The 24,036-nt window shown below is 40.8% G+C and overlaps 1 protein-coding gene across 38 annotated transcripts in view; it reads right to left on the bottom strand.

Annotated features, from left to right (window-relative positions):
* EPB41L3 (erythrocyte membrane protein band 4.1 like 3) overlaps positions 1-24,036 on the bottom strand; it is a 236,963-nt gene that overhangs the window by 62,893 nt on the left and 150,034 nt on the right. For all 38 annotated transcript variants that reach the window (XR_001897203.2, XM_031658720.1, XM_017951564.2 and 35 more), the window contains one exon: positions 23,434-23,631. Coding sequence is in view for 37 of the 38 variants with exons in the window: in XM_017951564.2 (XP_017807053.1) it covers positions 23,434-23,631 (198 nt within the window). In the remaining variant the exon portion in view is untranslated. The remainder of the gene's footprint in view (positions 1-23,433; positions 23,632-24,036) is intronic.

Below are 24,036 nucleotides of genomic sequence, written 5' to 3'. Positions count from 1 at the left end.
ACATTTTGGTATTATACATTGTAAGCCAAAACATAAGATAGTGAAAGAGCATCATATATATGGCATACAGCAATGCCCAAACTAGATTGAGCTGTTCACATGCAGTAGAGTTGACCTATGTTTTGACTTAGATTCAGCGCACAAACACTTCAAACACATAACATGACAAAAGTACCTTCCTACATATTAAGCCCATCTACCTTGCTTTAAAGGCACTTTTTTTTTTTTTTGATCAGCTACGATTGGTTCCTGCCTTCATTTGTTGTTGTAATTTCAGACTCTATTTGAATCCAGACTTTTGCACTCAGAGATGTGCACCATGGTAGATGATGGCTTTCCAGTGAAGCGTGCTTCTTCTTGGCTTGCAAAAACATCGGGCTTGATTTTTTGCAAAGAGTTTCACATCACACATATGAGATGTTGGCAGCAAACTGTCAGACAACATTTCCTGCTGTTAATCTGCTAAGGATTCAGGTCACTAAGCCAATGCGTGCAAAATGAATGCAGAAAAAGAAGTCTAAGGAGGAGGAACGTTGGAAACAGACACATACTTAAACTTGAATCACATAAAATAATCATATTAGCTAATTCTGAATGACGTGAAACTTTGAGAATTTTCCTGTGAGAGGAAGTACTTAATGTCTTTTGTAAGAATTCTCAAAAAAAAAAAAAAAAAAAAAAAAAAAAACCCCAAACAAACAAAACTTGAATTGTGATTTATAATCCACTTGGTCAAATGAAGAGCTACATGCAATTCAAATATTGACAATAAAAATATCACTTTCAATAATATGAATTTAATGAGTATGAATTTGTAGCACTGTCACTTTTCAATTCTATAAGGCATTGATAATCAAAACAACCTAACAATAATATTGTCATTGCTTTAAAAAAGTATGTACTAAGTGAATCTGTGTCCTTTTCTGTCCATCAACTGTTTAAGCCTATATTAGTAGGGCAAAGCTGAGAATAAATAGAAAGAGAAAGAATGTCAAGGTTATTTATATAAACTACCAGCATATTTTAAAATGTAACAATGTATCATTTTACCAGTTAAATATAAATGTTTAAATTAAAATGATATTGTAATCTATGTAAGACCTGTAATGAAATGTAAATAAGTGGTTAAAAAAACAGGACATGCTCACACTGTAAATGATGCTTAGTTCAGTCTTGTCTGCACTTGAGCATATCATATTTTAGATGAGTATTTAAAGTCCAGTAGATAGGGGAAGAAGAAACCTTTTCAATCATTAAATATTTTGATTCTGTATACTTTTTGGTTTTCGTTTCTGATACATGTAATACCCTGTTTGAGCCACTGAGGGGTATAGTTGGGTCTACACATCAAAGGTCAGTATTGTTCTCTAACACTCCTCTGTCAGGGCATCCTGGCTTAATACTGCGTGAACCCACAATCCCGGAAAGCCAGTGCTAATCCTCTTTGCCCAGTCGTTCCCACTCCTGTAACAGGGGTAGGGAGGAAGCTGCTGAACCCTGCTAAGAAGATGGGAGACCTGGTCTAATTGGAGAACCAGACCAGGCAGGCCCTGTCCTCTGGGCTCAGCAGAGTAAGAAACTGGAGCAGCAGGGAGGCGCGCTCACTGCAGCGATCCCATGGCTCAGCAACCTCCAAGGAATGGTAGTCACTGCTCCTTCCCCAATCTCAGATGACTATTTCTTTAAGTTTTGTGGTTACAATCTGTAAAACATATGAGTAGCATTTGCAAATGGCAGTAAATAACAACCACATAAAAACTGAAACCATAAGGCAAACTGAACTCTCAAAATGGCTTCAAGATAGGTACGCCTTTTCCCCTGAGGAATAACTCTAATGTTCTTTTATCTATAGGAAAACAGCAAACATTCTATTCAAGCGAAAGTAAAAGATTACATATGCTTTTAGACTGCACTGCTTTTTCTCTGCTTGTGATAAGGCAATTGTCTTTCCTGGAGCTTATCTGCCCTCGGGGCTGAACTTGAGTAAGGTTGAGGACTGAGGGGTTTTTTTGGAAGTCTTGCTGATCCTATAAACCAGCTCTCCTTGCTTTCATCAGGTGGACCGAGTGGTCTCGGATGGCACAGTGGGCAGTGAAGTGAAAATTTAGGGAGGTTATCCCTGAGACTGTATTATTTATTTTAACTTCTGTTTTTACCATTGAAAAAGGAAAAAAAAAAAAAAAAAAAAAAACCCACGGATCTCAGGGAGAAGAAAGCTATATGACAAGATCATGGTTTAGCTATCAGATTCAGCAGCGAGAGATGCTTCTGGGACACAGACAGCAAAAGCCTAACTGTGGGAAGTCCCTGCAGGGGCTTCCCAGGCTTGCCTGCCTCTGTGGCTCTCTCCTGCAAACAGGAGGCTGCACACACACCTCCACGCCCTGAAGCCTTCTACCCACTCATCCTTCTCTCCACCACTCAAGCACCCCCTTCTACAGGATTCCACCCCTGAACGGCAGGACTAGGTTAAATCTCAGGGAAGATGTTTTCATAGCTCCTGTATTGCCACTGTCAGGGGGCACTTTTATTTTTGTATTAGAACTTGAGTCGTGGTCGTGGTAGCCTACCCGTAAGCCATTTCCACTCACCACTGTATTCTTACAGTGCCAGGCATTGAGCAGAAACATTTTTTTGAAAATATCAAAGAAAATCAAGCTAAATAAATGCATCTGGGGTTCATTTCCTGCTTTAAAACTCTTCAACAACTGCTCTAATCTTTGAAATTTGTTCATGACCAATTTGTTTATATTTCTCTACCATGCGGGTATAATCTTCTCTGGCTAGAACTACAGTGTTGAATTTTTACCCCCATTTTTGTAAAAAGAGAATACTTTATTACCACAAATGAAAAACCTGTTAGTTTTTTAATGTTCCACCTCAAATGTCATATAAAGGTTAACTTCCTGATAAACTTCTCAAGTTTCCCCCAAGGAGTAAGTGGTCTGAAACTGTGGTTTGACTCTATTACTTTGATTTGATACACATTTTATCCTTCACAAAATAGAAAAATACATGATGGATCATGGTTTCTAAGGAGAGGTCTTGGCTAAACTGTATTAGGCCACACGAATTGCCCAGTTATCAACACACCTGGATCTGGACACCATCTGATTAGTGGGTGTGGTCATCTGATGAATGCGGACGGCAGTTCCGGGCATGGTATGCGGATGTGTCTCGGATTCTCTTAAAACTTTAAACTCCTGGATAACTAGGAAAAATATTCTCTCCCCCTATCTAACTATAGAAACAAACATGTGAATAACAGTTTGGGGTATTAACTATTAAATTTGTCATTGGTCTTGTACCTAAAAACTGTTCTAAAACTGACAGTGACATTTTTGTAGCAGTCAGCATATTTAATGGACTAAAATGGACTAACAGTTAATAATCCTATAAATGAAATGAAGTAATTGACATATGTGGGTACATATTGTGCTTTGAGGTTATCTTGAAGACTACAGAAAAAATCACATTGCTCAAGCTTAAAATGTCCTATGAGTGCTTTAAAGTTTTTATGGGTTAAAATTATTGAAGTCATGCTCTATAAAGTACAGTTTTGGGATCCTGAGTATCCCTTTGTCTCTAAAATGGCCTAGATCCAAATTTTTGAGGTATATTTTAACCTCAGGCACTTCCGTGAACCACGTCCTTGCAGAAGGAGGGTGATACTCTCTTTGTGAATATGTTGTAGTCAAGTCCTCGCCTCTCATGAGAAGATGCCCATCATCTCTAGCTCTGATGTTTTAAAATACAGCTCTGAGTCCAGGCATGGCAGAGCATGTCTTTAGTCCCAGCGAGGAAAAAAGGCTGAGGAAAGAGGATTGCCTGGTCCCAGGAATTGGAGTACAGCCTGGGCAACAAAGTAAGACCACGTTTCGAAAATAAGCAAACAAATATATAGCTCTGAAATATTGCCTAGATATTGTAACTATCTCGATCCCATTCATTGGCTTCCAGTAGGAAGCCAATTAATTTGTGTATTGACAGCCTAATGTCTACTGGTCTCTCTTTTTTTTTTTTTTGAAGGCCTTATCAGATTTATTATGAATTATTAATTTTTGACTTTTGCTTCTTGTTTAAGTTTTCTAACTTAGTGTTGGGCACATCCATAACTTAACTATAACCTTGGTAGCTGTTTTAGATCTTTTTGAAGATAAAAAGATAAAATAAATGTATTTTTAAATCTCTCATTAATTAAAATTAAAATTTCTGGTTTTATAAAGGAAGTTCTTCATCTGTATCTATTGAATGAGAATGTAAATTTTAAGCTGCAACCCTTTTACAGAAATAAATTCAGAAATTATGTATTCCTGGGGATATTCTGATTTCTCTTCTGCTAATAATATCAGTGTGTAACAGACATACATATGCATTTGATTATACATGACGCACACACCAAATGAATGCAATCAAAATGTATCCTTTTTTTCTAAAATAAACTACCGATTATCATAGAATCATAAGGAAGGAAAGACTGAGGACTATACAAAATTATCTCTAGAAGATGATTTTAAATGTCTTTTTTATTTTTAAACTTTTATTTTAGAGTTGGGGTACATGTGCAGATGTGTTATATTGGGATACTGCATGATGCTGAGGTTTGGGGTACAGTTCATCTTGTTGCCCAGGTAGTGAGCACAGTACCCAATAGGTCATTTTCAGTGCTTTCCCTGACCCTCTCTCCCTCATTTTGGAGTTCCCAGTGTCTATTGTCCCTATTTTTGTGTGCATGTATATACCCAATGTTTAGCTCCCACTTATAAATGAGATTGTGCAGCATTTGGTTTTCTGTTCTTCATTAGTTTGCTGAGGATAATCACTGGCTGCTTTTCTCTGCTGACTGGCTCAGCAGGTTCATGGCTGCTACACATGAGTGGCCTCTCACTTGGGTTCTCTAGGTAATGGTCCTTCAGGGAGATGGCTGGGAAATGGCACACTGCAGGCCCAACCCATCTTCTGTGACAGGCCCACCATCTAAACTTGTTAGCGAAGGAACCAGAAAGCCCATTTTGGCCCCATGTCCATGCCACATTCTCTAGTTTTATCCATACCAAAATTCCTGTGTCTAAAAAATGCGACATATATACACATAGATATGTGTATGCACATATTTGTACATATGTATGGATGTGGTATGTGTACTAAACATCATAACAAGTTGCATCTCACATACATAACGAGGAGCATAATCTCAAACTGATGAATCATTACTTAATGCTTATTAAAGGTTTGCTTGAGAGGAAGAACAACCACTGAGATGTTTCTAACGGCTGTTCACAGTCCACTCCGTGAATAAGCTTTCAGAGAGCTGCAGCTGAGAGTTTCTCTTAAACTGGCTCTGGAATAAACTCGCTCCTTGTCACCTACCAAGTAGTTTTTGTGGCATGGACACTGGGTCGAGGCTTTCTCCTCTGTGCCTGTTAGAGATCTCAGAACATGCCTTTTGTGGACTAACCTCAAGCCTGGCTTCTTACTCTCATTTTCTCTTGGTTTGCTTTCTACATATTTATTTTCTCTTCATTATGTTGGGTGCATTTACGTAAAACAGCATAAGTCCTTGCTAGAACATGGGGTTTAAATAACAGAAATCCTAAGTTAAAGTAAAATTCAGTTTTGAAATATTGCATTTCCAATTTTGGTGGTGATGTTTTATTGCTTTTCCCCTATCATGAGGAATTCGCAATCATCATACTATTAAAGAAAGCTCTGTAAGTCGTGACGTCTGGGCAGTCTTTTTTCTAAAGGAATAACTGGAGACATTAACTGAGCATTTTGCTTGGGGTAATCATTTAAAACCATTCATATGTTTTACAAGCTCAGTCTAATGGCATTTCCCTAAAGAATGTGGTGCCTTTCCAGTGACTTTATTTGCTGTCACCATGGCATTCCATAAAAAATAACAAGTCTCTGTATTCCTTCCAGTTTTCCAAACACCATAACAAGAACCAATTCCTTACACTGCCTGTGCATCTGCACACCATCACTCATGTCTATAAGCACCAGCAGGGAAAATGAGGTGCATTCCTAAGTGCGAATAGGACTTAGAATTTTCTCATGTGCTTATTAGAAAAGGACTCCAAATGTACATACAAGTTAAACAAGCTGTCTGTCACGCTGAACAGATACACTCTTATACAACAAAGGTATCTTGTTTATTGACAAGAAGAAATCTGCACCAATCAAAGCATTTCGTGAATTAATATCTAATCTGGTCATTTTGGTTTGCCTATGGTAGACTCATCCTCAACCCAGATTATAGGAAACAGTCACTAGGCAGTGTTAACAAAATAGGTCAGTCTTGCAAGAGAGCAACAGGAAGATCCTAAATTCCATTTATCTGAAAAGAAAATATCCACAATAGTCATCTGACAAGGGAAATCATGACAGCAAGTTCTAGGAAGCTAACTTTATTGATGGAAATGCTATTTGTTCCAACAAAAACTCCCACAACTGGAAGTCTGTGACCCCTTAGAGAACAAATAAACAAAAAGCTTAAGGTGCATTGGCTGGTCGATACAAGCCACAAAATGGAAGAGAAAAAAAGAATCCTTTGCCTCTCTGCTGTGCAGAGAGTGAGTGAGACCAACAGTTCAGCACCAGATGCCTCCTGCCAGGGCCAGAAGGTAAGAGCAGGGTATTATTATAGTCCCAAACTGGAAAAATGCTAGAGGCCACACTTAAAGGGTTTGTTTTTTTTTCTAATTTCAGATGAACATTTAAGAGAACTTTCTGAATCACACCACTCCACACTTTTTAATAATGGTACCTTAAAAATCACAATTACGCGGTATGCTGATGTAAAGCTACTTCTAATATTCATCTTAAGTTGTCCAAAGAAGAATCAAGCATCAGTCATTCCTCACAAGCAAAGTAATGTTATGGTTCTTACCACTTTGTATAGCTGAAATTCTAATGTATGAAACACAGCAAAAAGCCGAATTAAAGAAATAAAAGGAGAACTGGTAATGAACTGAAAGAAGGCACAGGAATCAATCAAAGAGCATGACAACACTCAATTATTTCTTCACGATGGTACCTTAACGCAACCTTCCACTTCCTGTTTTCCAGTCCTTGCATGGCACTTAGAAAATTATATCAGGATGCTTTTCTATGCGCTCTCTCTTTTTGAACTGTCGGATGGACACTACTGCAATCTCCCCACGGGATCAGGTACTCCCAATTCATAAGCTGGAACACGGCAAAAATGGAAAACAGGTTGTGTGTGGGGAAGAACCCGAAGTTGGGGGATTTGTCAAAGCTCTCCCCACTCCCTACTTCAAAGGTCAGTATCTCCCAGAGCTCAGTTATTAAGGCTCTTTTCTTCTTACTCATTTACTCACTACCTGCACAACCTCATTCACCACCAGGTTTGAATTTGTATAAAAGATAATGGCTCTCCTGTAGTCCCAGCTACTCGGGAGGCTGAGGCAGGAGAATGGTGTGAACCCAGGAGGCGGAGCTTGCACTGAGTGGAGATCACGCCATTGCACTCCAGCCTCCGCGACAGAGCAAGACTCTGTCTCAAAAAAAAAAAAAAAAAAAAAAAAAAAAAAGAAAAAAAAAAAGATAATGGCTCCCATAAAGTCTACCCACTTGACCTCTCTTGCAAATGCCAAACAATATATCCAGTTGCAATAGCAGATTGCTACTTTCATATGCCAGGCACTTTAAATTCAATAGGTCTAAGTGAAATTCACTGTCTTCCCCCATAAACTTTTTCTCTTATATTCTACATCCATTAGTAGTACAATTCTCTATGCAATCACTTAGTCCACAAATCTCAAAGTCATTATCAGTTACTGGATCTTACCGCTACGCGTATCTCCCTCCTATATCCAATTGATCTGGCCTGCCCCTTCTCAGGATAGTTCTTTCAAATCTACTCTCTTCTCTCTACCCCATTGCCAACTGCCTTACCCCGGTCCTGGTTCTTAGCATCTACTGCCTGGTTCTTTACAACAGAGCTGACTAGTGTCCCTGTTCTATTCCCTCAGCCTCCAAGTGCTACTTAGCCAATAGAAGAACGTTTTAAAAACATGAATGAGCCAAATAACTCCCCTACATAAAGTTCCTCAGAAGCACCCATCCCCTATTGTGACAAGCAGAATTCTAAGACAGCTCAAGCTTTCCTGCCTCCCTGGTGCATATGCCTGCACCATCCCTGAAACTGTGAATAAAGCAGATCCTACTCCTGTGATTAGGCGATGTTGGAGGGTACCGTTGACCTTAAGACCGGGGCATTATCCATTTGGGTTTGATCTAATCACGTAAGCCCTTTCAAAGCAGAGCGTTTTCTCTGACTGGTTGCCGATGGCGAGGTCAGAGATTCCTGAGAAGACAAATCACGGTGAGGGAAGTTCTATGTGGCTGTGCTACAGGAGCCTTATGGCAAGGATTCGAGAGTGAACTCTTTCTAGCTGAGAGCAGTTCCTGGACAACAGGCAGCAAGACGGCGAGGACTTCAGTTGTACAACCACAGGGAAATGAATTATGCCAACAACCCTACGGCGTATGAAGCTGATCTGTTCCTAACCCAATGTCTCCATGAGGATGCAGTCAGTGAACCACCTGATTTCTGGTTTCTGGCACCCTGAACACAGGACCAACGGACACACGCTGGACTCCTGGCCTACGCAAAACATGAGAGGATACACATGTGCGGTTTTAAGCCACTACGTGTATCGGGTGTTGTTTTCGGCCACTATGTTTATGCGATGTTGTTTTGTCACAAAAGAAAACCAATACACCAATAGAACAATATCCAACCTTGTGAGCACACTAAACCAATCCTTCCGGAGGGGTCCCAGGGCTTCCACTCCAGCTCATTTCCTGTCTTGGCTGCCCATGGTGCTTCAAACATACTCAACACTTGCTCTCACATCTCTTCATCTGCCCCAACAATGAAAGTGCTAAGCAATGTTACATAAATACCTCGCATATAGTTAGAATTATTCTGGAAATTTAAACAATTAAATTCTTAAAATATGTGAATGCTACTTGATTTTATGTTGCCTTAAATACCTCTACAGGGATAGTCAACTAACATTTTCTAATAATTAGTATCGACCTGCCACAAGGTGACTGGAGACCTGCTTACCATTTTGCACAATCTGAACCACCATTGAGGAATCTTTACTCCTAAGAAGGTACTTACAGCCAGCCAAAGATCTGTGGTGAGGCTTTCTACACATTAGCCCTGTTTCAAAACCTGGCCCCTAAAAAAGAAAGAAGAACCCAGGAAACGTGCTTCAAACAGCTATTCCCGATTTCTTCAGGGCAAAAGAGAAAGTTCCCTATGACAGTAGAGGATCTGTCCCAACATGAAAATGAGTGAGCGGGGTCACTTTCCATCTCTTTCCTTCCTCCCAGCTGCTACTATTGAGTCCCTAGTTATTTTTTAAAAACCCAGACTAACATAGAACTCCAAATACGATAGGCGGCAAAAAAGAATCCTATCCTATACTTGCTATGGAAGGGCAAATATAGAATAACTTGTAATTTTAAAGGTACCAAATTCAATATGAAGTCTCTTCAAATGCAGCACTCAGAGTTACTGAGTAAGAAATCAGAAGACACAGCAGAACTAGAAAGAATGTCCTCGGCCAACTTCCGGAGGGACTAGAGATAAAGAAAAAGAGGGTTGACTTCCTCAGATCCTTTCTTTAATAGACTTTCTCTCAATATTTGAGCGAGTTCATTACTGAAGCCAAGGAACACTATACCTACTTGCTCACTATAAAATGTGGGTCCATTCAGGATAAGAGACAAGCGCTGAAAGCCACAAGCGGTGTGTGTGTAATTACTTTCAGAACATATTCAGGCTTGTTAAACACCTACTGATTTCTGACACAACGGCAACAGAACCTTAGCTGCATCTTCTGTCTAATCTCAGCAGGTTCAAACAGGGCAGTGCGAGAAAAAGCAAACTTCCTACATTTTCCAGCTCAGCTTCTCAATCCTACCAGTTTCTAGGTAGGTGGGTTTTAAAAAAATCTTAAGCACAATTGTTGCTTCCTATTCTTATTTAATAAAATTGTTCAGCACTTCCGGAACTGCTAAATTAATGAGTAGCTGATGGGAAAACACAGATACTATTCTTTCCAGGTTAAACAACAAATAAACAAACAAAAATGAGAAATTGAGAGCAACATTTACATAGAAATTCACATTCTCAGATTTAAGAAATTTTTTTGGTGTCTTATATATTACTAGGTGATAAAAGTAAATCTCTAAATAGTATGAAGGTTCTGATCCTATTTTCATGTCAAAAGCCCGCCAATCTGTATGGTATTTTGTATTTATATTCCTAAAGACAAAGGCCTAGAAGGGAATGTATGTTTTATGGGGTGGAAATTCCATAACTTTAGAGAACCTTTCAAATTTGCCAGCCACTGCAGACCCAAAGAAGATCCCTGGCACCTACCTGCAGATATAATATGCACTCTCTCTAGCACTCACGACAACCCTGTGAGCTCCACTTCACAGATAAGAAAACTGGGGATTTCTGGGGATTAATAGTTTACATGCTGCCTCCCAAAATTTAATATTCTTAAGTTCAAAAATCAATTCTTTATGGAGTGGAATGGGAGAACTTTTCTACTATATTAACAATCCTCCAGTCTCATTTGATTCACGAAATTCCCAGAGACATTCAGATATTCAAATGTTAGGGTATCTGCATTCGGAGTTTCAAGCACACATTTTTAAAAGTCTGGGGGCAAGTGATCCACATGTATTACCACCACCAACAAAAAAAAAGTAGGAAAAAAAAACTATTAAACTTCACTATGCAACCTTTTGGCGGAGCATTTTCCTCTCTGTATTTCATTATCATTTTTCTCCATTTCCCATTGAAATTTAATTGCCATTTCCAAACAGCAAACAACATTGGAATGAAATACAACAATGCCAGATTTTCCCTTACTCCTCTGCTGCAAAAAATTAACAATATCATAAAAATAGTAAAACCACAAAACGTATTTCACGTGCATTTTAATATCTCCTTTTAACTTAAAAAAACGTTTGTCCAACTAATAGCACCATATTGCTTTTGTGATAAAAGCTTAAAAAGTGATACCTTTCTCCACGTGCCAACTGGACACTGGACTGTTAGCCAAATCCTGAAACTAATTATTGCCAGTGTATGCCTCCTGTTCAGACTGCATCAGCCAGCGTGCATGTGTCAGTAGTTATACGAATGCTGGTTCTTGGTAAACATTTCATCATGTCCCTATGACAGGGCCTTCAATAGCATACTATACTTCATTCTTCCCTGAACCTACTTCCACATTTTGTTGGAAATCATGCACGCAACATGCCACACACATCACATACACATTTTACAGGGCTGAACTAAACTTTGTGTTCTCCTCCAACTCTTACAAACTCCTGTTTTCATCAGACCTCAACTCTGTAGTCAAAAAGAGGTCATAGGTGCTGTTGATAAGCCTCAGAATATGGAGACAAAGTTAAAAGACATCCTCCTTTGAAATGGAAGTTAACCAAAAAAAAAAGATTACCAAAAACTCAAGTGACTATCCACCATGTAGAAACTTTCCTAGGATATTATCCACCTATGGAAAGATTTCTAATCTTGTGGCTGATGACAGCAGCCTGCTTCCTAAACTTCCTGAAGGGCCAACAGTACTTCCACAAAAAGAAAGGCATGAATTGAAATGCTAACTGAGGGGAGATAAGCTATAATCCTGAAAATTATAACCTGCCTTTCATGGGGGAAATGCTGTAATTATGAAACAAACTGGCAATTGATCAGGAAAATTGAAAAAGAATCACCAGATGATGCAACTTGTTTCTCTCCAGAAGGGAAGGTTAGGGTCCCCAGGTTTGACTCACTTTTCCACTTTGAGCTAGATGACATGATAACTACAGAACTTGCTTATAATCATTCCATAAGAAGGCAAAGAGCTGTGGCGAGCCTTGAAACTTGTTCCATACACCACTCTGAAGTTCCTATGCTATATCTCTCCAGCTATTTTCCTCTTCTCACTCAAAATGCATTGCTTCTAAGCTTTATTCTTCACATAGTAGCTTTTTTCATGGGACAGTATAATCATGAGAGTATAAACCAGAGCTTTAGCAGTCATTTTTAGAAATGAGGTTTAAGAAAACTTAAGGGGATGATATTCTGCCCACTGACTAAACCTACTTCTCTTCAATAGGATCTGAGCTCCTTTTCTCCTAATTAATCCACTGCAGGCCTAGAACCAAGCTGCCCTGTTTATTAAAAGGGGATACCCACTACAGTGTCCACTGCAGATGCACTTCAAGATGTCAAAGCCTTCCAGCCACAAGAAGAGAGCAAGTGAAGAAAATAGGAGAAAGTGAATAGTAGGTCAAGACTTTGGTAGCCTCTCTTCCATATATCTACCCAAAAACAACACATATGAGTTAAAAAAAAAAAAAAAGAAAAAGAAAAAGAAAAACTGATCAATTTTGAAGTCGAAAGCATACAGAATTACAAATGCAGGAGGTAATCAGGAACTTAATTTTTTCAGCTTCATAAACTATTTGTAAAGTAGTTCTCCTTCTATTTCCTTTTTCTTCCTACTGATGGCAGCAGTGGCCTGACTGGAGTGGCCTGCTCCCCATCCAGCTGCCCTCGTACCTCATTATTCCTGCACGTGGAACAAGAACTCAGGAACTGCTGAAAAGCATAACTGACTATTAACACACACAGGGCTGAAACACACCATCCCTCTTCCTTGCCATGTTGGGGGTGACAAAAAGGAGAGAAGGGTTGCAGCCCTTCCAGGAGCCCAGACCTAGAGCCTCCCTGAGCCAGGGCTGTGACATCCTCTTTGAGGGTCTGTGGTTTCTGGCATCTCCAGGCTTCCGGGTGTCCCTGCGTTCCCCTTGTCCAGATGTGGGTATCCACAGCAGAAGTTGTTTGTTGTGCATCCGATCCAGCCGCAGGCTTGCCCAGAGCCGGTGCCTGTGCCAGTGCCTGGAGCTGTCTGCCCTGCCACAGCAGCCAGCATGTCTGGCTGTGCATAGTGGCTGGACCCCGCACTTGCTCACTCATGCACCCCTCATCACTCCGCACCTGGCTTGTCCTTGACAGGCATGGGATCTGGGCTGGTAGCACTAGCCAAGTGCAGCCTGCCAGGTCGAGTGGGTGGAACAAGCCCAGTGGGCCTGAGCAAAAATCAGGCACAGGCGCCACCCGTCCCAGAGGCTTCCGGCTGGAAAAGGAACGCCCGAAAGATCCTGTGACGCTACTAAATCACAAGTCCATACTGGAGACAAATATTATCCTTTGGATCATTCCTTCTGCTGCTGGAGAATGCATATTTTTATTTTTATTTTTCGAGATGGAGTCTTGCTCTGTAACCCAGGCTGCAGTGCAGTGGTGCAATGTTAGCTCACTGCAACCTCTGCCTCCCGGGTCCCGGTTCAAGCAATTCTCCTGCTTCAGCCTCCCAAGTAGCTGGGATTACATGAACGTGCCACCATGCCCAGCTAATTTTTGTATTTTAATAGATACAGGGTTTCACCATGTTGGGCAGGCTGGTCTTGAACTCCTGACCATGTGATCCTCCCACCTCAGTCTCCCAAAGTGCTGGGATTACAGGCGTGAGCCGCCATGTCTAACTGACTCTGCAGGTTTTAATTCCGTAGCACAGAGGCCTCTGGAACAGAGAGCAGGAGATCTTGGTTCTAGCCTTCTTCTGTGTGTCCTCAGACACACTGTTAGCTTCCCTGTGCCTATTTCCTCACCAGTGAAACAACGCAGGAGAAAAGGTTATTTCCAATATCCCTTCCAGATATACAATTGTTTGACTTTATGGTGAAGACAATCTCACACGTAAGCTCAAGTCTTTGGCTCATTTGGTCTTCAGTGTCTGGAATGTAACAAGCGCCCAAGCAAATCTTTTTATTAAAGTCCCTGCAAAATGAGTACAGCTCTTTGGTACCTTTTGTACACAATGTGGTAACATGTTTTATGGATTAAAATCGTAAACAAGAAAAACCAACATGCATTAAGATAAACAATTAAAACCCAAATGATTCACTCTTGTTAAAAGAATATGTCAGTGCTTATAATGTACAAATTGCTCAATGCATTCTAGAAAATGCAGAGATTTTAATGAAGACCAAATGAGGCAAAGACTTAGGCTTAGACGTGCGATTGTCTCTGCCATACGGCCAAACAGACTTATGTCTGGAAGGGACAATGAAAATAACCTTGTCTCCTACACCTCATTTAACTGGTGACGAAGTAGGCTCAGAGAAGACAAAGGTGTACCTGATAGAGACTACGCCTTAAGGGATTTTTGGAAATTATAAGTATAGGTACACTTCTAGAAAGAAGTCTGGTAAAGTGCACTGGGAGCAGGCAGTCCTGTACCGGGGTCATGGGGCACCAGATAAACCTGTGCAGACTGGAGGCCACTGGAGCCACCCAAGGAGTTGGCTGAAGTCTACCATGCTGGAAAGACTCTTTTCCTGAAGAAGTAAATAAGGAATGCCTTGGACTAAAGTGGGACGCTTCCTTTTCTCCCTGAGGTTAGAGCTGACTGGGGGCCTGGACTCTGAGGAGCAGAAAGGGTACCATCCTACAGTAGGTGTGAGCTGGTACCTGCCATGCAGGAGCAGAGCGGGCATCAGGCAGGAAGACATTGACCAGGAGCTCTACAGCTCCTAGGAATGCCACCTGACGTAGCCGGTGTGCTGTTACACTGTCTTTCCTTAAAGCCTGAACTCCAGCGTGCTATGGGGAATTAGGGAAAGCTGCTTTATTTATGAAGAAGCAGTTGAAAGGGCAGCACCGCCATCTGAGCCCAGGGAAAGGTGTCAGTGGCAATTCTGAGTGGGCCAAGTCACCATTTCACAGGGCTCTGTGGCACTCAAGCCACACACAGAGTAAGGAAATTTAAAGGACTTCTTCCACAGCACATGGGAAAACTGTCGGGAATCATGCTAGGGAAAATTCTGACAGAGGTGAACTTCATGCAAGTCAACTAGAGATAAAAAAAGGAAGTATCACCTGAAATCTTAGCCACAGGATGGTGAAAACTAGAAAACTGGGAATATTTTCATACTTGGAAGACTGCTTTCTGCATTAAAGCAGTAAGTCATGTGTATCTCCCGTGTGAAAAATTAACCACGGTGTTGTACGAAATCCAGAGATGAGACACTGTCCTCTGAAACAGGCAAGACGATGGAGCAGAGCGTTTACCTGTGAGTCCCTCTGCCTGGGCACAGGGAGGGAAAGTTCATTTCATGACATCAGCAACACAAAGTGGCCATAAAACACACTGGAAGCCTGAAGACTTAAAGGAGTTAGGTTTGCACGAAAAGGCAAACCTAGGGCTTCAGCATCATGACATCAGAATACTAACATTTGGGAAATGAATCCTGTTAAGCCTTCACACAATGTGACAACTGGGAGAAACTGGGAGTAAGCAAAAAGAACGCCTGAGTGGATTTTTATCTCACGTAGAGCATCGACCATCGAACGCACACAGGCCCTCAAGTTCCCAAAGTCACTCAGCTTCCAAAACACAGCCTACAGTACAGTGAAATAGCAGGACTCTTATTGTTTATATTTCTTGATATATACACTCACATTTTTAATATTTATATTGTTTAGAATATTTATTAGGCCTTGTCTACACTCATGATGGACTATTAAAGTTTATTACCTTTTAAAAATGAAAACCAGGAAAATGGAGTTAACAGTTTTAGTAAACAGAGTCTGTTTTAATCAAAGCTTATTGAGACAAATGTCAATACCGTAAGAAGATTTAATGGTAACTATGTAAATGAGACACTGCATGTTAAGAGTCCCTGTGTGTAACTGTTCCTATGGTTGCACCAAAGAGCCATCGCACTAGGAAACAAGGTTAATTAAAGTCCTTTCATCCTCCAGAGTCCTAGTGGCATCATTCTTCAAGCAGGAAATTACTGCTGCTGCTGGATGGGGCCATTTGGTTACAGCACGTGATGGATGGTTTGATGTAAGTTCTTCAGTTGAGCAGAGATCCATGGAGGAGCGTGGCATGTTATAGGTTAAACTGGAAACTTACAGAGCTACATGGAATCAAAAGCTCTGTGATTTATGTGTTTGGTGAATGAATAATACTTGTATTGGTTTTAAAAAAGTCCTTATTTTTACGGTTTACAATTATTATTTCTTGTAATTCAAGAAAAGCAAAAGGTACTCTAACTTTCTAGATTATGGCAATTCTATTTGCTGTCTGGTCTAGCACTTTTAAAGGGGCTGGAAAAGATTTAATCATGTAACCTATAAGAGTTGGAAAGCTAAGATGCTGAATCCCAATAAGTAGGGTTCATAAAACAGGGCAAGATTTGCACAATTAATTGAATCACAGGCAAGACAGAATATTAGGCAAGTTTTTAATAGTCCCTTACTGAGCAATAGTTAGAAGGTAACAAAAGCATCTTAGAAATATAGTTCCATAAATTTCCTTATCCTCTCTGGTCCCTTACAAGCATCTCTGGATGGTCTCAAACAATGTTTATTGGAGTCAACTTGACCATTTCTGTACTTATTCCAGATTCCAGGCCTATCCTGAAGGGATCTAAATTGTCCTCAGTCACCGAGCCCATTCCACCATAGGCCTCTAGACAAGCTCTAGGGGCCAGCTTTTCATGTGTTATGGCTGCATTTAAATCACTCTCACTGATTTGCCCCAATCTGGAGGCAAATCTCTCTTCATTGTGGCCCATTCATTGGCATGTTTCCCTGGAATACTAGTCCAGCATGGATGTACCTGGGTCCTATAAGCTGTAAATTGCCCTCATTATTAAGTTGGCAATATTTAGGGGCTGACTTTCACATGGGGAGAGAAACATGGCAGGACCCTTTGAGTAACACCTACCGCTCTTACAGCAATGCTCTGGACAACTCCACCAACAGGGCTTCTCATGGAAAACAAACCAAACCGCATTACACAATGGCTGAAACTTTTAATAGATGCAGCAGCAAACCTATCTGATGAAACATGGACTGAGATGTGAGATCAAGCTTGACTTATTTTCCCAAAACAAAATCAGACTAGATTAGAACGGTGCCCAAATAAAGAAAGCAAAGTCCTAATTGGATAGTCACTAGGAATACATTGTACACTAATCAGTCAGACTCCAATCAGTCACCAAACATGGAAGCAACAAAATGAAAATAAATGGGATGAGTGGGAGGACTGTTACCTCCATTGCATGGGACTGAGGTATTTTTATTTATTTTCTCTTTTAAAATTTATGTCTGAGAAATAAACATCAACAACAGTAACCAACTTGCTGAAGGACACTGATTGCATTCTCTAACAGTACAAGAGGAAGAGAATCACATAGTGATTTTGTTGGCATACATGAAAATCTGGCAGAGTGTAAATATTTCTCAAACATATGTATCAGGCTCGCCATAATAAGATCTTTTCTTATATTTTAAATAATCAAGACTGAGTTTGAAAAAAAAATTAGCGAGGAAAAAGTCTCTCAGCCAGGTGCGGTGGCTCACGCCTGTAATCCCAGCACTTTGGCAGGCCAAGGCAGGTAGATCACGAGGTCTGGAGATTGAGATCATCCTGGCTAACATAGTGAAACCCTGTCTCTATTAAAAATACAAAAAAGTTAGCCAGGCGTGGTGGCGGGTGCCTGTAGTCCCAGTTACTTGGGAGGCTGAGGCAAGAGAATGACGTGAACCGGGGAGGCGGAGCTTGCAGTGAGCCAAGATTGCGCCACTGCACTCCAGCCTGAAGTGACAGGCCGAGACTCCGTTTCAAAAAAAAAAAAAAAAAATCTCAAATGAAACTTGGAGATACTACAATGATCTAAGCTGACTGCTAGAAGGGGAAGTTAAGAGAAGTCTGATCTAGAAAGGCTAACATCCGAAACATGGGTGTCAGGGGAAGCTTGGTGGGATCAAACAGGCAGTAAGTGTTCAGTCATTGCTCTCAGATAACTACTCCTTCTATCTTGCTTTCTGGGTCGATGAGTCTCTCCCACTGTGGCCGTGTGTGTGTGTGTGGGGGTGTGTGTGTGTGTGTGGGGGTGTGTGTGGCTGGTGTGTATTATTGGTGTGTGTGTGTGTGTGGTGTGTGTGTGGTGTGTGTGCGTGTGTGGTGTGTGTGGGTGTATTGTGTGTGGTGTCAGTATTGTGTTTGTGTGTGGTGTGTGGTGTGTGTGTGTGGGGTGTGTGTGTGTGGTGTGTGTGGTGTATGTGTGGTGTGTGTGTGAATTGTGTGTGTGGTGTGTGTGTGCGTGTGGTGTGTGAGAGTGTGGGGTTGTGTGTGTGTGTGGTGTGTGGTGTGGTAGTGTGTGTGTGGTGTGTGTGTGTGTGTGGTTGTGTGTGTGTATTGGTGTGTGTGGTGGTGTGTGTGTGGTTGTGTGTGGTGTGTGGTGTGGTGTGTGTGGTGGTTGTGTGTGTGTGGTGTGTGTGTGGTGTGTGTGTGTGTGTGTGGTTGTGTGTGTGTATGGGGGTGTGTGTGTGGTGTGTGGTGTGTGGGGTGTGTGTGTGTGTGTGTGGTGTGTGTGTGGTGTGTGGTGTGTGGGGTGTGTGTGTGTGTGTGGTGTGTGTGTGTGGTGTGTAGGCGTGTGTGGTGTGATAGTGTGGTGTGTGTGTGGTGTGTGTGTGGTGTGTGTGTGGGGGTGTGTGTGTGGTGTATGTGTGTGTGTGGCGTGTGTGTGTGGTGTGTGGGTGTGTGTGTGTGGGGTGTGTGTGTGTGGTGTGTGGGGTGTGTGTGGCGTGTGTGTGTGGGGTGTGTGTGTGTGGTGTGTGTGTGTGTATGATGTGTGTGTGGTGTGTGTGTGTGTGGTGTGTGTGTGGGTGTGTGTGTGTGCGTGTGTGGTGTGTGTGTGCGGTGTGGTGTGTGTGTGTGGTGTGTGTGGTGTGTGTGTGGGAGGTTGTGTGTGTGTGTGGTGTGTGGTGTGTGTGTGGTGTGCTTGTGAGTGTGTGGGGGGTGTGTGTGTGGTGTGTGTGTGTGGGTGTGTGTGTGTGGTGTGTGGTATTGTGTGGGTGTGTGTGTGTGTGGTGTGTGTGTGTAGGGTGTGTGTGTGTGGTGTGTGTGTGTGTGGGGTTGTGTGTGTGTGGTGTGTGGTGTGTGTGTGTGGGTGTGTGTGTGGTGTGTGGTGTGTGCTTGGTGTGTGTGTGTGTGGTGTGTGTGTAAGTGTGTGTGTGGTGTGTGTGTGGTGTGGGGTTGTGTGTGTGGTGTGTGGTGTGTGTGTGGTGTGTGTGTGTGGTTGTGTGTATGTGGTGTGTGGTGTGTGTGGTGTGTGGTGTGCGGTGTGTGAGGGGTGTGTGGGGCGTGTGTGTGGTGTGTGTGGTATTATTGGTGTGTGGTGTTTTGTGTGGGGTGTGTGTGTGTATGGTGTGGTATTGGTGTGTGTGTGTGGTGGGTGTAGTAGTATGAATTATTAATGAATTATTATTGTATAGTTATTATCAATTATTATTAGTAGTGTGTGTGTGTGTGAATTATTATTATTAGTAGTCATGTGGTGTGTGTGTGTGGGGGTGTATTATTATTATGTGTGGGTGTATTATTAGTTATTATTATTATTGAATTATTATGTGGTGTGTGTGTGGTGTGTGTGTGTGTGGTGTGTGTGTGGTGTGTGGCATGTGTGTGTGTGTGGTGTGTGTGTGGTGTGTGTGTGTGTGTTGCCAGGGAGTCTTTTACAGGTGACTATAAATTCTCATGTTACCATCATGGCAGACTTGAGCCTTAATGATTTTCAGTTGATGTGATGAAGGCATTCAATATGCCATGGAGAAAAACATCACAATTTTATGAAAATAAAATGCTCTTTTTGATGCCTTATTAAATGCAAAAAAAAGTTTCATCTGTTATCATCGCCTTCATTCTTAATTCATCTATAACTCCACATATTGGAGAGAGGGATTGGAGAAACAATTCCGCCTCTTTCAGTCTGGTTTCTTTGTGTCTGTATGTCTCTTCTGTCCATCAGTGGCAGTAGGAAGGGGCACTGGATGTGGTATGGTCTGAGGCAGCATCTGAGGAACCAGTGGCTTCCATAATCGCACCTACAGTTTCTACAGGAACCCTCCCCATGGTAGTGCATATGTCATCACAAGGTTGACAGCGATCGTTAAAGACATTATTTTCCTGTTAACTTACAATCTGACTTTCTGTAACTTCTACCTTAGTTTTGCTTTTTATACATAAAAGTTACAATAACCCTTCAGTCTCCACCTTTCCAAGTAACTGAGAATAGCTTTCCTGTCCTCCACACCAATCTTTTTTTTTTTTTCCATATTTAACACATCCTATTTCTCTAACCATTCCTCATATGAAAGTTTCCAGATCATTCACCATCCTATAATTCTTGCTGAATAAGCTCAAGTCAAAGTCCATTGTTCGTATTATCATTACCAAACACAGACCATTACGAATATGCTACATCCCAGAAAGTGTTCAAATAAATTATTTGCTTTAATCTTCTCAATGATGCCTTTCAAGGCAAGTATTTTCACCCTTATCTTTCTGTTGAGGAAACCTAGGTTCAGAAACTTTAAGGAAGTTCCTTGAAACCACACGGGTTACCAACAGCCCTCCCCAGTCTGGTGGCTTCAGAGCATTTATCGCATGTGATTGAAACATAGCCCTGCAGGCAGGATCTGTGCAACGCAGGGAACAGGATGGCTCGCTGCCTTCTGCAAACCGAACACTACGCTTCCACGGAACAGCCTGTGATTACAAAATGCTTTTGACAACTGTAACACACTGTTGGTTCACGATGAGCTTGTAATGAACTCAAAGCTAAAGATGAGTTTTACCCAAACTGTTACCAAGTCTGACTGCCCCTCTCGCAAACACATTTCCATTTTGTACTTGATCCCTTTCATCAGAGTAAAGTTTTACCTCCACTCCTGCTAAATGTTAGCTTTCCTGCTTTGCTTCAGTGTCCCACACTGTCCATTTCATAATAAAACTGGATTCTGACACTTGAGGCATCAACCTCTTTAAATAAGCAATGTAGGCTTTAAAGCTCTATATTGCTTAAAAAATAATTGTTCAGTTGTGTTTCTGTGCTTTCATCAAGTCTTTGATACAGACTCAGTTTCAAGGAGAGCCAACACCGAAGCACACCTTCCCTGGACAATGCTTTCCCTTCTCTGTTTACCTAGTATGCCCCGTGTGTAGCTCACCAGCCAAACTTTACTTTCCATTGTTTCTTTCTATCAAAACACAAGAGCCATTGTAACACGTTTTCTTTTGTTTTGTTTTGTTTGTTTTAACTAGCACCTCATTGCCTCCTTGAGAATCACTCTGCTTGATTTACAATTCATTTTTCTTGTTCAACCAATCGGTTACAAATTAATCCATGAACTTTACCGTGTCCAAATTTCTCCATCTTCTTCACAAAGATGTCAGTCATGAACACGTATTTTCTGATATCAATGTCTGTGGTGAAACTGAAAAAATTCTACCAGCAAAAGTTTTTATATCCCAGAAAAAAAGTTACTCTTAAGAATCTGTCAAATGTATAAAAATAATTTATTATAGAGGAAAATTACTGGCCAAGTTTGCTGTGCCACTCAAAATGTTCACAGTGACATTAAAAGAAAGGTAAATATAAAATAAAAAATTTGTAACCACAGTGATTATCTATAATGAATCTGAAGCACAGACATAAATTAAATTTGACAAAATGTTCGATACTACTTGTGCCTCGGTCAACCCGAAGGCATCATCCTCTCTATGTGAAACACTATAAACGTTCTTCTAGACTCTTGGAAGACTCTGATAGCCAGGACTCGAAGATGGCCAGTTTACTCTATTCATTCCATTATATAAATGCAATCAATAGAAAAACTCTCCTCAAAGTTAAGAGGAAAAGTTTCTCTTGACTTGGATCAATTTTTCCAGAAAATGCATCTACACTGAAAAAATACAGTATCTCTCAAGGTTATAAAAGTCCTGTAAGTTTCACAGTAAAACTCAGTTAGAAGTATATTACTGGAGCTGCCTGTTTCCAGGGTACATATCTGGATGAGGAATTGGACACGTTGGTCTAAGAAATTAAACAAAATCAAAGCCAGAAAAAGGCAAGAAATAGTTTTGTGCACGGTCCTTGGGGATTCCTGCAGCGGCCCATCAATGTTTATAAGGATACAGGATGACTAAATTTTCTATAAATTGGTATACAACAGACTAAATAATTTTTGATGTAGGACTTTATTTTCAAAAACCATATAATTTTTTCTATGTTCCTGCAATCTGTAACAATTTAGTAACCCACCTCTCATCCTCATCCTAAATGAATTCAACGTGAAATGGATTTGAATCTTCTGTTCCAAGAAAAATACTGGGTGCATGAGTGCATTTTACAAAACATAACAGGAATTATATGGGAGTTGGGAGACAGAGGAAGCAGAGTAAATGGGAACATGGGAAATAAGATGGGCTTGGTATTAGCTGTCATGAGGGACGAGGAAGAGAAATATGTGAGGACACACACGTGTGCACTGACTGTGCTGCCTGGGACAGAGTCTCAGCACAAGCCTGAGGAAAGGGTGGACTTTGAAAGCATGGTGGAATGAGAGGGTAGAGGGGCTGGCTTGGAGATGTGTGTGATACCCTCCCCTCTTTATGACAAGGGCAGGAGCTGGAGGCAGGAAGAATGAGCTCTTTGAATGAAGACACCACATCTGAAATGGAATCACCTTGCTAAAAGTGCAAGCCACTCCATCTTGGTGCACACACAGACCTGCTCCTAGAGCCTGAATTCATGCCCTGTGTGAATTCTCCCTTATACTCAGAGAACTCAACAATCAGCCGTCTCTGCAGCTCCAGACAGGTTGTGTTCTCATCTGCTAATTTAGTCTTGACAAACATCTCTGACAAAAGGCATTCAACTGCCATTTCTCTGAGAGGAATCTGTTTTCCTTACAAAGAAGAACAAAGAGTATACCCTTTTACACTGAAACTGCAATGCCCACCACAATGTGCATTTTAAAAATTACTCATTCTCCAAGCAAGAGAAGGTCATGGACGTTTTCGAATTATCCCACCACCCCTATGTACAGAATTTGTAAGCTTTCCACCAAGTAACAAATGACGTGGCCATAAATTATGCAAAAAAAGGATAAAATTCATGTAAATAATAGCTCACAGCCAGGATATTAAAGTCTGTTTTTAAAGCTTTCAAATGTTTTTTTTTTGTTCCTACCATATTGTTGGAGATTTTATCTTTTAAAAAATATACGATCACATTTTACTTTTGATTGTAACATTTTGGGACATTACACATATTTTTAATCTGATCCCCTGTTAGAGACTAGGAAATCATTTTATATTTAGAGACTGGGTTTGAGTCATTTCCCAGAGTCCTACAGAAATAAAGAGGCATCTTGTATATTTTATACCAACATTCTCCAGCTCTCAGTATCTAGGACAAAAAAGTCTTAAGACACACACTTACCTCTACATCACAGGTATATTCTGATCCATCTAGAAGTATCACTTTGCACTGCATGCTTTTAGGCTTTTTGGCAATCTTTAATGGAGACCGAGAGAGTTTACTGCTAGATGATTTCTGAGAAAGTTTATCGTCTTCTAATTGCTGATATTCGAGCTGTTTCGCAGCCCTGGCAGCAAACTCCTGTTCCTTGTCAGTGACCTGTGAAGAGCAAACAATCAACAGTTTTCATTGCAAGATGGGAAATAAATATTGCATTGCTCATGCAATAGCACAAAACTGCTTTCTATTTCATAGAGGAGAGATACTGAATTAGGATATTAGGACTAGATATAAATATACAGATATTTATAATATTTGCCTAAATACTGTTTGCCATTTAAATGTATTAATAAGGCCTTATTTCATTTTAACTCCAAGATTTACTTTAGAACCACTGAGTTAGCAAATGCTATCAAGATTTCAATAAGCAAACAATGAATACTTGACTCTTGACTTTTTAAAAAGGATAAGATAGTACAGGCCTTTAAAATGTACTGTTTAGATTTCATCTTATATGTTCTATTTTTTCAATTCACCAGATCCTTCTATACTCCACAACTTGTT

This window comes from Papio anubis, chromosome 19, assembly GCF_008728515.1.
Source record: "Papio anubis isolate 15944 chromosome 19, Panubis1.0, whole genome shotgun sequence".
NCBI lineage: Eukaryota > Metazoa > Chordata > Mammalia > Primates > Cercopithecidae > Papio > Papio anubis.
The sequence above is the reverse complement of the archived record's forward strand: the minus strand, read 5'-3'. Positions and strand labels throughout refer to the sequence as shown.